Here is a 15121-nt window from a genome sequence, read left to right as displayed (position 1 = left end):
ATTTGAATTTTATCTCTTTCTAACCACTATAAAAGATCTACTATGAACCAAAGTTCTTAACATCAACAGGTCCTCACCACTGAAAAACAAATAACCTTCAAATCAGGATTATCTATTAAATACAGTGAACATTTTTGAAATAAATTACACCATATACATACATTGTTTACTAATGGAGAGGTAACATACACTCCTTGTTTATCCACTAAGTGATGTCGTATTGGTGGATAAACACTGATCACTGGTTTTTCCTGAGGAAATTGTGGAGGAAGCAATCTGGTAAAGGTAGAACAGATTAAAAAACAAAAACAAAGACAACAAATGTGATATTATACAGTCATAATCCTAAAACAAAATTACTTAAAAGCAAATAAAATTTTCATACTTTCATTTGGATTACTCAGTAATTAGTGCTCTACTATGCTTGTTGAGTTGATTGAAAGTATACAAAAAGATACACTTTGGCAACAAGACTATAAAGTAATTCAGTATAGTAAAACCTTCTTAATGTGGAATAAGGATACCGTGAATTATAGACTATTCTTCACACCACGCCAATTAATTGCTTTCAAACACAATATACCAAACTATCCAAAATCTCAGCTAAAATTAGACCAGGCATTTTTATCAGGTGAACCCTAATTTAACCCAGTCTGGCTATTTAGTGGACCACAGGTTCCGGCCGTATACTTTTCTTACGGCTTTCCTACTTTTGAAATACTGCCAACAATTATTTCATTACATGCTGAATTTTTTAAAGAGTTGAGTGGATAAAATGGGAAGTGCTAGGATTGGAACAGTGTAGCTGTCATCATGCCTTGGTTCTATAGGGCTCTCTTCTAAATGTCTCAATTAACATATCTCTCCCAACTTTGAAGTCAATCACATGGTTTCAAGTAAATAACAGTAAATTCTCAATACAAAAAATAAAAAGAGTAAAAACCTTAACCTTTTTTGAGCTACTACAAATTTAAAATTAGGGAGTAAAGTCTTTAAAAGTGAGAGTTTACTGGACATAGAACCGTTTTCCAAATCTCTAAAAACTCAGACCAGTATGTCCCTTTAAACTGCCACTCTGTTCCCCTTCTGGCTCAGAAAACTATGTGTTGGCAACACTGTCAAGAAGAAAACTGGGTCCTTGTTGGCTTCTCCTACTTAGCTCTACCTAAGGCATGTGATGAGAGATAAAACTACTTCATTTATATAGTTGAAGATGTTAAACTAGTTTGGTAAAAAAAGGCAATGTATGGCCTTTGGACCCCAACCAATCTGGGTTTCTCTCCCCACTACACTATTCACTACCTATTTGTTCCAATTTGCAGGGCTGCTGTGATGATTCAGAAACTCCCATATATCAAGATAACACAGCATAATGGTTGTCACTGTTACATAGTCATGCTTTAATCCACTCATTCAACTAGGATTTAACAAGGCCTCCTATGTGCAGGCACCATGCTAGGCAATGAGGATAGGACGATGAACAAGTATGGTTCCTATCTTCAAGTTAAGTGCCTTTTTACCTCACCCAAACACTCACTCTAGTGGCTAGCCACCTGATGCAATCTGAGGTAATAACTTAATTCTTTCATGCTAAAGACTAATAACTGCACTTAAGGCTAAATGAGTACTTCAGCAATCACTTTGTCCAACCTTTCCTCTTTATAACTTAATAACCTCATGATTACATTTTCAACTTTTAATTTTTTTCTTTAAAAATAATTAGCAGATCAAATTCAGTCTTGAACTTTCTGGTTGACGTAGTTTATCTGTTGCCGAAAACTAGAATATTTTCACTTATTTCTGATGTAAAAGTGTCTATATCTCTAATGGTTTTCCACACATGATCCCTTTGAGTGTTTGTCATTATCATTCTTACTCTTTCAGCCTACCTCCAGCTTAGACTTTAGTGCAAAACAATAACGTCTTTTTATTACATTTCCTCTTTTATAGTTTATTACAGCAATATCTATTACAATGATGACTTAAAAAATTTTTTATTTCACAAAATTTTAAGTTTAATAAACTATAGTTACTAGAGAGGGAGATAAATACTAGAAAGGGAATAAATTCACTTTTAAACAGTTTACTTCTAATAATAGCTAAGAAACAAAATAATAAAAAGATTTTAAAGTCCTATTACATGAAAAAATAGGATACAATTCTACTCACATATTAATGTTAATTGTCAGGTTGTTTACGGTGAATGGCAACCTGTATTCCACATCTTTCTGTATTTCAGCTATACTGTAGGAGAAAATTTGAGAAAAAAAATTTATCTAAAGTTATAAAAACCATTAATGTTAAAAACAAATGTTAAATATTTTTAGAGTCTACTAAAACTACTTTATTTTAATAATAGAATTTAGATGGCCAATATAACTTGTATCTTGAGGGGAAAATGATCATGTTTATCGAATAAGCAGGCAATACTATTCTGAGATATGGGCGGGGTCGTTGCTGAGAGGGGGAGTTAGATGGTGAGGTAAAGAGACAAAAAAACTCTTATATTAGTGCTAGATCGATTTACTATCACTTTATCTAATTCATCCTCAGTAGAAGCAATTGTGAGCCCTCTAGTTAGAACAAGTCAGCAAGACATCTGGGTTCTGATTATAATTCTGCTATTGCCCAGCTGTATAGATAGCTGGGGAAGCCTGGGCCTTAAGAGCTTAAACTTAGAAGTCTGGATGAGATGTCTCCTACAGTCTTATGATTGAGACCGCTGGCTGCTTTCCGAAACCAAATATTCCCCTTCTTCCTAAATAAGAGAAGCCTGATTTTATTCTGAGTAGCAATGTTCTAACTTTTCTTGCAGCAAGTTGTTGCTGTAGACTTAAGTTCCAGTCGATAAAACATAGAAAAGTTGTGAGGTGGAATTTCCAGGAAAGCATCTTAAAAGGGAACAAAAAAACTGGTATGAGTCCATTTTCCCTTCCAGCCTGGCCCTGATAGCTGAACTTCTAACAGCCATACTGGAACAGGAGTGACCCTGAGAACGGGAGCCATACACTAGGGAGAGCTCAGCAGGAAGATGTAGCTTGGGTCCTTGATGGCTATGGAATTATCAAACTGAATTTCTTGTATGTAGAGAAAAAGAAACTTTTATCATGTTAAAGTTACTATTTTGGGAGTCTTTGTTACTAGCAGCTGAATATAAATGCCAACTAGTATAAATCCCATATACTTTAACGTTCTACATTCAGAATTTTATTTTATTTTTAATTGCAGGCATGCAATTATTACAGTTATAATCTACCAACCAAATCTTTTGGGGGATCACTTGGAATGCTAACCAACATTCATAATCTTTCCAAAGGGAAAAATGTTAAGTAGTATTAATGAGTTAAGGCTGAAAGGAGGCCTAATATCCAAACAGACGTGAAACTTTTTCAAGCATAAATACCTTTGAAAGATCTACCAATTACGTAATTTACTTTTCTTTTGGTTGCTTCAATTAGTAGCTTTAGAAAACCTCTTATTTTCCTCATTTTCTTTTTTGGACTATGACTTTTTTTTGCCTTCTAATAAAAATCTAGCCTCTCAAATATGTAAATTTTAGGTAGCTTGAAAGGTTCAAAAGTGTTGGGATGGAGTTATGGAGAAATCATAGATGTCTCCTCTGACATCCCATGGAATGAGGTTATGACTGAAGAGAAGAAATGGTTGAGAAAAGACTCAAGAAGATATTCAATATTAGGACTAACACAATTTTTTTTTTTTTTTTTTTTTTTTTTGCGGTACGTGGGCCTCTCACTGTTGTGGCCTCTCCCGTCGCGGAGCACAGGCTCCGGACGCACAGGCTCAGCGGCCATGGCTCACGGGCCTAACTGCTCCGCGGCATGTGGGATCTTCCTGGACCGGGGCACGAACCCGCGTCCCCTGCATCGGCAGGCGGACTCTCAACCACTGCGCCACCAGGGAAGCCCGGACTAACACAATTTTTATGAAAGTTTCTTTGGGGATCACGTTTGGACTAGGATACCAACAGCTTTCTCAGCTGTATAAACATTATGTAATCAATAAAATGACTTAAGTTTTTTATTCCTTTGTTATCTTAGGACCCTAAGGTGTCCAATGCTTTAAGGGAATACTGATCACAAAAGCATCCACCAGTTCAAAGCCAAGTGGAGCATCTTAGTGATTAAGAGCACAACCTCTTAATCTAAGCTTCCTGGGATCAAATCCTCTACCATTCACTTGTGTGATCATGGACAACTTATTTAATCTGTCTAAGCCTTATCTCTCAAATGGTAAATGCAGATGTTAAAAATACCCATCTACCTAAAAGAACTGTTAGATTAAGTGAGATAATGCATGCAAAGCCCTCCCCACATAATACCATAATAATTGTTCAATATATGTTAGCTATTATTAAATAAGCATTTAGAACACACATCTAAATTGGAGCCTGTCTAAATTTGTAATACTAAAGTTTTAACTCATTTTTTCAGACACTGTATTTTTATAGAAAAAAGTGAATTTGATTAAGATGATTTTTACTTAAATCATTGGCTAAAAATGTTCAATTCACTGTTCCCATAATTATGTTCTTGACATTTATTAAAATTTTTGACAAGTTTCCTCCACAAATGAGGTATCAAAAATAACTAAAGGTAATATTTGTAACATTAATGAGAGCTAAACCGTCATTAACAAATTTCAAAACAACAGGTTAATCATGGCAATTGATGGGGTTCAGGACACGCTACCCCTAAATGTGGCACCTTGGCATCTTGAATATTTTAAGCTGAAGGAGTATGAGAAAATAGCAGAAACAGGAAAGTTACTCTGACCTTCTCCCCCCCTCACCCTTCTTCCCTGAAACAGGTCATAAAACCTCATTAAGAGGTGCCCTCCCCATGCCAAGAGGAAAGGAGCATCCTTATCTCAGAAGACATAGGGACACCAAGAAGAGTCCTAACAAACCGGCCTTGCTATGTCATCATTGTACCCTGCAACCACATGCCCCCTGCCCCATTTACTACAATTACAAGCATACTTCACTTTATTGTGCTTCATAGATATTGCCTTTTTCTTTTCTTTTCCTTTTTTTTTTTTTTTTTACAAATTCAAGGATGGTGGCAATCCTGCATAGAGAAAGTCTATTGGTGCCATTCTTCCAATATCATTTGCTCGCTTCATGTTTCTGTGTCACATACTGGTGATTCTTGCAATATTTTAAACCCTCCACCAGCAGAAAGATTGCGACTTGCTGAAAGCTCAGATAACAGCATTTTTTAGCAATATTTTTAATTAAAATACATTGTTTTTTAGATATAATGCTATTGCATACTTAATAGACTACAGTATAGTGTAAACATAACTTTTATATGCACTGGGAAACCAAAAAATTCATGTGACATGCTTTACTGCAATATTTGCTTTATTGAGGTGGTCTGGCACTGAACCCGCAATATCTCTAAGACGTGCCTCATACCCCTTAACCCATCATATTCCTCCACAACTGTCCACTCTTCATCAAACCCAGCATAAAATACTCAGGTCTGTTTCTTTGGGTCTTCATTTCCTTTTGAAGGCCCCCTGATATGTAAAACTCACATTAATTAAATTTCTATGCTTTTCTCCTGTTAATCTGTCTTTGTCAGTTTAATTTGCAGACCCAGCCAGGGACCCTAAGAGCATCAAGGAAAGCTTTTTCCTCCTCTACACTAGCTGTGTTAGACAAAACAGCAGATATTTGTTCTACTTAATTAAAACAAGAATCATTCCCTGAATCTTTATCACATATTTATTTTGAAGTTTTTGCTATTTTCAAATAACTTTAAAAAAGTTATTCCAAAAATAATTCATTCTCATTAGAAAAAAAATTATTTTTCCAAATCAGCAAATGTTATTTTACAATATTTTTAAATGGCTGCATAAAGTTCTAGTATATTGTTTAAACTACTCCATACTATTAGATATTGAAACTGAGCAGGACCCTGTGGGGGCTCCTGGGCATGGAAGCCTTTCTGTGTCCTCCGTTTCTTGTTTGTAGGGAATACACTGAATACACTCCAGCCTCCATTACCTTCCCTGAATTCTAAAGGGCAGATTTGAACAGCTGCTAATCAGGGAAGGGAGGGGATGCAGAGACAAGGGAGGAGACCACCTGAGGCCAAATTAAAGGAGTGCAGGCCCTGCACACACCCTGATCCTTATTAGCAACTCTGCCCTTGAACCACTGCTATAAAACTCACCAAATCCTCCCAGGCTGGGACACAGTTTCTCAGGGCACGAGGCTGTTGTGTCCCTGTTTGCCTGGCAAAGCAATGGAGCTATTCTTTTCTACTTCTTCCAAAACTGTCTCCAAGATTTGGTTTGGCACTGGTGCACAGAGGCTGAGTTTTTGGCATCAATATTTAGATTAGTTTATAGTAGTAAAACTTAGAAACATACTTTGATAAACATTCTTACAGTCATATAGCCATATCTTTATGCTGACAGGTAAGTACTCTTTGGATGTAAACACACACACTTTGAAGTAATACTGTAATCACACCAGAGAAAATTTAAATAGCCTTCCATTAATAATTTTATTTCCTAGGTTCTCTGAGAGCAGTGAATTACTATGGCTTTACTTCAGTGGCTCTGGATCTGTTCGGGACTAAGGAAAGCTGCAACAACAGAAAACTTTGTCAGCATGTGTCACTAACTGGCATCCACATTTCTTTAATAGTCCCTAAAACTGTAAACAAGCAGATCTTGAAATGCAAGAGAGGCACTAGTTATGGTTAAAAGATTCCTTTTATAGAACAATCATTTATCTCCTTACTTTGTATTTTGTGTAAACTTGTATTCTGTAACTGAGACTAGGTTCAACTGAACAGCTACCATATATCCAGCATCTTCCAAGGAAATGGAAATAGTGTGGTCTTTGCTCTGATGGGGCACACAGCACATCAAGTGACTGAAAAAGAGCAATTCAAGATACTGATTTCATGCATCTCTGGCAGTGTTGGGTAGCTCAAGGGAGGGTTTTTAAGTGATCCTTTCCAATAAAGGGTTTAGATGCTTCAAGACAGTAGATAAAGATTAGACAATTTCCCTTTCCCATCCCATTTTCTCCAGGAAATATCGAAACTGACTTTTAAAAAGCAAATCTGTAACAGTGCTGGAAAGCAAATAGTACCATAAACTGACAAGAAGCTTTGAGGAATCTTAGAAAGATAAAAAAAGATGGGATTAGATTTAAGGAAAAGATCAGCGTTAAAAAAAATAAAGAAAATAAATACAGGAACTAATGACGACCCAAAACATAAGACCAAAGCAAAGTAGGAGCAGTCTGAAGGTCCTCCAATCCCTTGAACCGATTCAACGCAAACCAGAGGGTGGAGGGTAGGGCAGGAGCGCCTCTCAGGGTAGACAGTGCTGGGACACGTTGGCCAGCAGGAAGCTAGAGCACTCTCCTGGTGCCCCGCTTGTTCCAACCAGAGGACAGCAGTAGTATCTGCCCCCTGAACAACACGGGGATGTAGCCTCTAAGGTAGCAGTGCCTTAGGAAGCTACTGACTCCCAGGAAGCCTCCATTTCCAAAAGACAGCTAACAGCCTGGCCCATAACAAAGAGAGTCATTCTTTTTCACCTATCACCTGAGGCAGGGTATGGTAAACAGAATTAAATATCTACAAACAAGTCAACCAGGAATCTCAAATACAGAAAAGGTTTGAACAAAACAAAACCACGCAAAGCGTGCATCAAACTCAACAAGCCCCAAACACAAAACTTCAAGGAAACAGAGTTAAATGAGCAAACAGAAGACTATCAATTTGTATAATACCCTGAGAGGAACAAAAGAAAATAGTCCTTGTGTTACCGAGTCCAAGCTCGAGCTCTTCGCTGCACGACAAGCCAATATATTGAGAGACGAGTTGTTGGGGTAAGGAATAGCGACTTCATTTGCAAGACCAGCAGATCAAGAAGATGGTAGACTCGTGCCCCCAAAGAACCATCGTGCCGGAGTCAGAATTCGGGCTTCTTTTATACTAAAAGGGGAGGGAGTAAGGCCAAACATTTCCTGTTTCCGGTCAGCCTCCCGAGGGGATGCGTTAATTTCTATCTCCCTGCAGTCATTCACAGGTGGGCCTGCTCAGGAGCTAAACAAAGGTATTTTAGCTTAATGCTCTTTACCTGGGAGGCAGGGCTCCCAGATATGGGCCATGATGTATAATTGAAGCTAATAGGCAACATCCCTTTAGTAATTAACTTGTAATAGAATACAAAGGTTCTTCCTTATTAACATTTGCATTCTCTCCCTCTCTCTCCCTCTCTCTCCCTCTCTCTCCCTCTCTCTCTCTCTCTCTCTCTCTCTCTCACTCACACTCACACACACACACACACACACACGTTGATATGAAAATGAATAATTAAGAAACTGGAAATTTAAAATAAATAGCTAAAAAGCTCAAATAGATGGTTCAGTGCTCTGCTTGGAAGATGCTTCATACTGTATCTTTCTCTTGGAGAATATTGATGCACTTTAGCATATTAAAGGCTTTTAGAAATTCTAGAATACTCGAGTTTGTTTTCTATGTCTGTTTGACATGGACCACTTACTTTACAGTAGTTTTTGAACAGTGTTCTGTAGAAGACATTGATTGAATCATGACAGAGATGTGCACAGAGCTACAGGAACACAGAGGAAACAACCTAACCTAAACAGGGATGGATGGGTATTCGGATTAAAAAACAGTATCTGAGCTACATTTAATAGTCAAGTAAGGGGCTTCCCTGGTGGCGCAGTGGTTGAGAGTCTGCCTGCCGATGCAGGGGACACGGGTTCGTGCCCTGGTCCAGGAAGATCCCACGTGCCGCGCGGCTAGGCCCGTGAGCCATGGCCGCTGAGCCTGCGCGTCCGGAGCCCGCAATGCGAGAGGCCACAACAGTGAGAGGCCCGCGTACCGCCAAAAAAAAAAAAAAAAAAGTCAAGTAAGAGTTAACCTTAGGAAAGAGAATCGGGGAAATGAAGTGTACATTCTAGACAAGAGGAAACACAATTAGGAAAGCTTCAGTAGGAAATAATAACTCTAAGAGTGTCCATATCCTTTGCCCTAAAGAAACTTTACATCGTGTCTGCTGACATGTTTCCATCAGTCACATCACCACCTTCTGTGACAACCAGGCTTTAAGCTAAGGAGGCTGGCAAGAGTTAGGAAGCTACTGAAAGGAATAACATGGTCAAATTCAAATTTTAAAAAGATGACTCTGGCACCCATGTGGAAGAAAAAAGTAAGGGAAGAAGACTGCAGGCAGAGAGAATAGTTACAATCCAGTGGTAGCAGGGATGACCAAGTGAAAACAGGATGACCAGGTTTTTGGCTTAGGTGAGCAGGCAGTAGAGACAGCTTGGAAGGAGTTCAGAGGTAGGAGGGGAGGAGTAGATGTGGTTGGATTCAACTGGCAATGGAGAAATGACGACCTGTGTGGTAACTTTTTTTAAAAAGCAGGTATGGACTGATACTACTATAGGGAAAATTAACTAGGGATAGCACTTGAGTATTACCATCTATTTAGGAAAATTTTAAAATGGTAACATGCTTTATTGTGTCATATACTCTGAAATTATAACGTTTAATCACTGGTTATAGACTATATGATTTAATGTATCAAATTAAAATTCACTTAATTATGGGATTGTTTGATATACATAACTTTTAAGTTCACTATAAGAGTTTAAATTTAGAGTCAAAATATTGACATTTTGTAGGTTTCTGTAGCTTCAATAGGCTAAGGCACAGCAGATTCTTATAGAATTTTTTATTGCAACAAGTCAAGGTGATTTTCTTCCCCAAGAAAATTTTACTCTCAAATACCTTTAAGAGTTAGAAAGGTACATGAAATGAAGGCAGTTGCTTGTAGTACAAAAGGGTGTGATTGCAAACTGGTAAAATGGAGAAGAGCAGCCCAGTAAATAGGACAGCTACTCTTAAGCTCAAAGCAAGCACTGTTATGTGGGAACTGTTGCCAGATCTTTCCATTTTAAAAGAAAAGTTGGAGAGGGCAAAGGCTATATGGGAAATCTCTGTACCTGCTGCTCAACTTTTCTGTAAACCTAAAACTGCTCTAAATAATAAAATCTATTTTTTAAAAGTTGGAAATTTGGATATTTTAATGAAAAATCTCAAATTATGTCGACAACAGATCTATTAAAAAATACAACACTAGACAGGTTAAAACATATACACATATCCTCTCATTACAAACTTTTTGTCTTATCAAGTTTGCATGTGAGTCCTTATGAGCTGACAGTAAAAACTACAAAAAGAAAGGTTTGGAATCTAGGCTTACTAAGAAACCCATGAGTTTTATACCTGAGAACAGGGGGGTTAAACTTAACAGCTATAGGGTAGAAAATTATACAAGAGCAGGCTCTCCAAAGATGTTATAAGGTTTTTTAAAAGAATCTGGGTAATCAGAAAGAATATCCAAGGACTGGCAACAAAAGAAGATTTCAAAACAATTTTTAAAAACTATGAGGTTGGCACTATTATATTTAAGATACAAAAATAAAATAATTGGCATTTACAGAGTACTTACTGTGTGTCCAATAACATTCTAGTTTCTTTACATGTATTGTCTAGAATCTTTCAAAATGAAATCTTACATTTCATTTGTGAAGAAAAGAACTCTCTGGAATGGACATGCTTTCTGAATGGAAAGTCAGAAGTAGTCCTGCCAGAGGCAAGTGAGCTGTAAGCTTGTGAGCAATTCATAAACAATAAGCTGGCTAGATCCATGTAGGCTAAGAGGCAAAGGTTCCAGGCACACTGATTCTATGCAGTGGAAAGAAGGAATACAATCTGCTGCCTGTTTACTGTGTGTCAGATACTCTAATAAATGTTTATATATATTACTTAAATACCAACAATCCTGCAGAATAAAAATCACAATTCCTGATTCTACAGATGGGAATTGGAACTCAGACTTCACCTAAGTCATGTTGCTTTTCCCAATGTCAATAATTTTTGCTTGTTTGCATTTATGTTCCTCAAATTCATTTTGTCTAACATCTCATACCAGAGTGAAAAAGAAAGCAATTCTGATAAAAATAACTCCCAAATTAGATTTTCTGATTAAAAATAAAATAAAAATAGCACCAGAATTACCACATAACTAACTGATTATTAAAACGGAGAAGTCCTTTACTTGAGAGAGCTGATCTCCCTAAGTAAAAGGTAACAAAGCAAGAGTACTATTTGTATAACTTTGAATTTATATAGTTAATTACAGATAACAATTACAAACACAGCTCCAGGTTGTTCCTTCAGAGCTAAGGAAATAAAATAATAAAGAAGCTAATAACTGTAGATACTGTGAGAGAGGAAAAACCAGGATAGTAAGGATAGTAAAGTAACTGTTGAGCTACCATCAGATTTTAGTATTTTCTGATTGCAGGGTCAATGCAGGGAGATACTTAACAGCTTCAGTTCGAAGAATCTTTAAATACTGGAATTAGTGAGTATCACTTGGGGCAGTTTCAACTGCAAGTATTAATAATTGAAAAACCAGGCCAGAAGTGTCTTAAACAGTGAGGGGTTATTTGTATGTATAATACAAATGTATATGTATCGTATAATCTTATACAGCAAGAAGTCCGGAGGAAGGAAGTTTCCAGATCTGGTTAATTCAGCATCACAATATTATCACAGACTTTCCATCTTTCTACTCTACCACATTCATTAGTCAGTCTGCTTCCGTCATGATCCAAGCAGTTCTAGATGTTCCATGTAACACAACGATATCCAAAACACAAAGCATTTCCTCTTAGACACTACTATTACTAAGAAAATGTTTTGAGCAGCTCCCCAGCAGACCTCTTCTCCAACCCACCACTCCACTGACTAAGATTAGGTCAAGTGTCTTGCTTCCACAATAACTAGCAATGGGAATGAGACCATCATCATTGGCGTAAACAATCATTATTTACCTAAGCAGGTTGAAAGAGCACAGCCTCCATTAAATAACTGGTCCCGCAGACCAGGAACCCATATAAAAATAATGTTCTTCCAAGAAATCAGAAGAAATGGATTTAGATGGGAAATCAACAGTGTCTCTTAGAGTGAGCTTCTTTAGGAAGTAAAAGAAACAACAGAATTAGTTCTACTCCTGCCTGTAAAGTCAGGAATTTTAGTGGTAAATTGAATACTGTGATGACTGTTATTTAGAAGGTGGAATAAAATTCTTGAGCCTAGTAATCTATATAACTTTGTTTCCATTTTCATAGCAGACAAATGTGTTATTATATTTTGGGTAAACACTTTTTTGGTCATCATTATGACTGTCCCATTTGCCCTGCCTTACCAGTAAGACTTAGATGAGGAAAAAATACACATAAAATTCAGCTAACCTTTAGGAGAGGCCTGAGGAAGATGAGGAGGTAGGAATTTCTTAAGGTAACTGAAAAGAAGCTTACATTAATTAGAGAAAGGGAATTAAAGAGACTCTTTCCTGAAGTGGGATTTTTTTTTTAATTATAAGGAGTTGGAAGGTAGATGAGAGAATGGGGGTGGGAAAGGTTATTGAGGAGACGAAAAGAAGTCAGACGCTTTCATGGCCAAGAAAGAGCTACTAACCCTATATTTAGAGAAGGGATAGAATATTAAATGTGAGGCAGGTGGGCAGCATGCAACAAGATATTAATACTCGTAACTGAGGAAGTTTTCTATTATTCATTAAAATACTGTTCGAAACATTCTTTGAACTTTTAAAAAGTGCACCTTCAGAATAACCAATCGCAGTGTCTTTTTATACAAAAATCTTTAAGCATAAGTTGTAGTATTGAATTTGGTTACTCAAGCAACATATTTTCAGATACTGCACACATACATCATTTTTACCAGCTAGTTTTAAAAGGTATGTCATGAGTTAAAAGGGAAGACTTAACAAGAATAGGTAGAAGACATTTTTTCTGGGATCATACCATTCTTTGAAAAATGGAAGTACATGACCTCCTTAACTGTCACCAGAATTATCCAAGTATAGTTTATAAATGTGAAATATTTCAATAAAAACTTCAAATATTTTTATAAAAGAACTTAAAAGAATCAAGTACTTAAAGTTAGCTGTTCACAAAACATTACAAATGTGTAGATAATATCACATGTCTGATTATGTCCATAATTTCTGGCTCAAAAAATAACAAAATAGATCCCTTCTGCATTTGACTCAGAGTATTTACCGATCCTCTTAAGCCAACTGCAGAAATCCTTAGATTAGCAATTCCTGCCTTAGAATCTCACCTTATTTGAAGGCCAAAAAAATATACAATAAATTTCACATCAATCGCTTTCCTTATTTACCAGCTTTAGCAGCAAGGGGCTTTGGAATATTTGAAAAATTCAACTCCAACCTCAAAGAATAAAAATTTGCCAGCAGTGAGAATACCTAACAGAATATACTAAAGGATTAAAAGCAATTAATTCCAAAAGTATGGTTCTAAAAAGTATTTTGGCAATAGTAGTACTAGCATAGTATACAGTCTTCCAAGGCGATGCCTTCTAAGGAGACAAACTTTCGTTGTTTGTTAAAAAGGAGTCACCTTGTTTCATAAGCATATTTTGTAAGAGTAGCTCTTACAGGTTAGTAGAGAATACTATTTGGAGTAAGACTGACTTGTAAGAACTCTATGAACTTAATTTTCCAAAAAGAAAGCCACAATTAAATCAAATACCACGCCATTCTTTCCTGTTTAATACCACAAATTCTCACCTTTCTAAAGTTCTCAACAAGCAGAACAATTGAGACAAAGAACCAAGAAACACCTGAAGTTCAATCAGTAATAGGCCTCATTTTAGCCAAACTCATTTTGCAGTGATTTTTTTCTTTTAACACTATATCTAATTTAAAACTATTCTACACTATAACTTGCTTGGGAAAAAATCCTTAGTGTAACAGATAAAATGGCTCCTAGAAGTTCCTTCCACAGGAATTAATCAATTTTAATACCTCTGAATATATATATTTCAAATGTATGAAAAGTCTATTAAGATGTTGACATCTTTACATTAAAATACGTGCTGACACTCAAGTAAATATACTTGCAAAATCCATATAATATAAAGAGGCAGTTCTAATTTTTAAAAACCACTAGAGGTCACAGATTTTTGCAATATAAAGGGCTGCAGCAAACCAGTTTACAATAAAAACAGTTGAATTAATTTGAATTGCAAAATATTTCTAATCTGACCACGCTGGAAATGAACAACTCATACAACGCCAAAAGAACAATCAAGATGACTCTAAGGCAATTCCCGAGTGTGGGAACAAGAATAACGAAGTGAGAAATGAACAGAGACTGATAGTTGCCAGCTGGGGGGAGGTGGTTAGAACGGGGTAAATCTTCTATTAGAGACTTCAGAGGATTGAGTATGTCACTCCCAGAGAAGAACTCACTGGTGAAAACTGTCTTCCCTTCTCTCTTTTTTTTTTTTTTTCCTTTCTCTTTAATGTTGAAACAGTTTTGGGTTTTTTTCAAAAATGGTCCACTATTTGTGAAACTTGGAGATCACTCTTCACGATTCTTTTTACCCAAGTACAGAATTTTAACAATTCTGCCAACGCGGCAAACAGGTGGGCAAAGGGAAAGATTAGTGAGGAAGCCGGGCAAAGCAAGGCATACTGGAGACAGACTATGAGATAGATTACAGTCAGCAGCGCTGTTGTCAGGAGGGATGAGCAAATCGCAATTAGAGGAGCTGAGCAGTGGTGGGGCGGGACGGAGGGAAGGAGGGCCCGGAAGAAAATCCTGAACGTGGGTCAGGGATAGGAGAGCAAGCGTGAGAGGCAGGACGAAGGGAGGTAGGTCAAAAGGCGGCAGCTGGCGGGAGTCGGCCTGAGAAGCTGCGAGTGTAGTTAGGACCAGCCCGCCCTCCCGCCCTACTTTTTCTTCCTGTCGGAGAGGCGGCGACCAGTCACCTGGAGTGTGAGTTCCGGAGGGACTCGATCAGCCGCTGCTTCTGCTGTTGGAGGCTGGTGAGACCACCGGGGGACCCAGCCGCGGAGGAGGAGGCGCTCTTGGTCAGGGGAAAGAGCCAGCTCATCCTCCACGGGTCCCCGGGCCCGAGGCCCTAGAAGGCTCTGGCCTGCTTCTCCCAGCTGCTCAGCCCGGCGGTTCCCCAGCGAC

At 37.6% G+C, this 15121-nt stretch overlaps 1 protein-coding gene across 1 annotated transcript in view; it reads right to left on the bottom strand.

Moving 5' to 3' along the window:
- VPS37A (VPS37A subunit of ESCRT-I) overlaps positions 1-15048 on the bottom strand; it is a 38532-nt gene extending 23484 nt beyond the window's left edge. Inside the window, exons 1-3 of the mRNA XM_004277174.4 lie at positions 14914-15048; positions 2170-2244; positions 162-276 (exon numbers count right to left, since the gene is read on the bottom strand). Coding sequence (XP_004277222.1) covers positions 162-276; positions 2170-2244; positions 14914-15038 — 315 coding nt within the window. The 5' untranslated portion in view covers positions 15039-15048. The remainder of the gene's footprint in view (positions 1-161; positions 277-2169; positions 2245-14913) is intronic.
- Between the last annotated feature and the right edge of the window lie 73 nt (positions 15049-15121).

This window comes from Orcinus orca, chromosome 21 (genome assembly GCF_937001465.1).
Source record: "Orcinus orca chromosome 21, mOrcOrc1.1, whole genome shotgun sequence".
NCBI classification, from domain to species: Eukaryota; Metazoa; Chordata; class Mammalia; order Artiodactyla; family Delphinidae; genus Orcinus; species Orcinus orca.
This window is presented reverse-complemented; position numbering and strand designations above follow the sequence as displayed.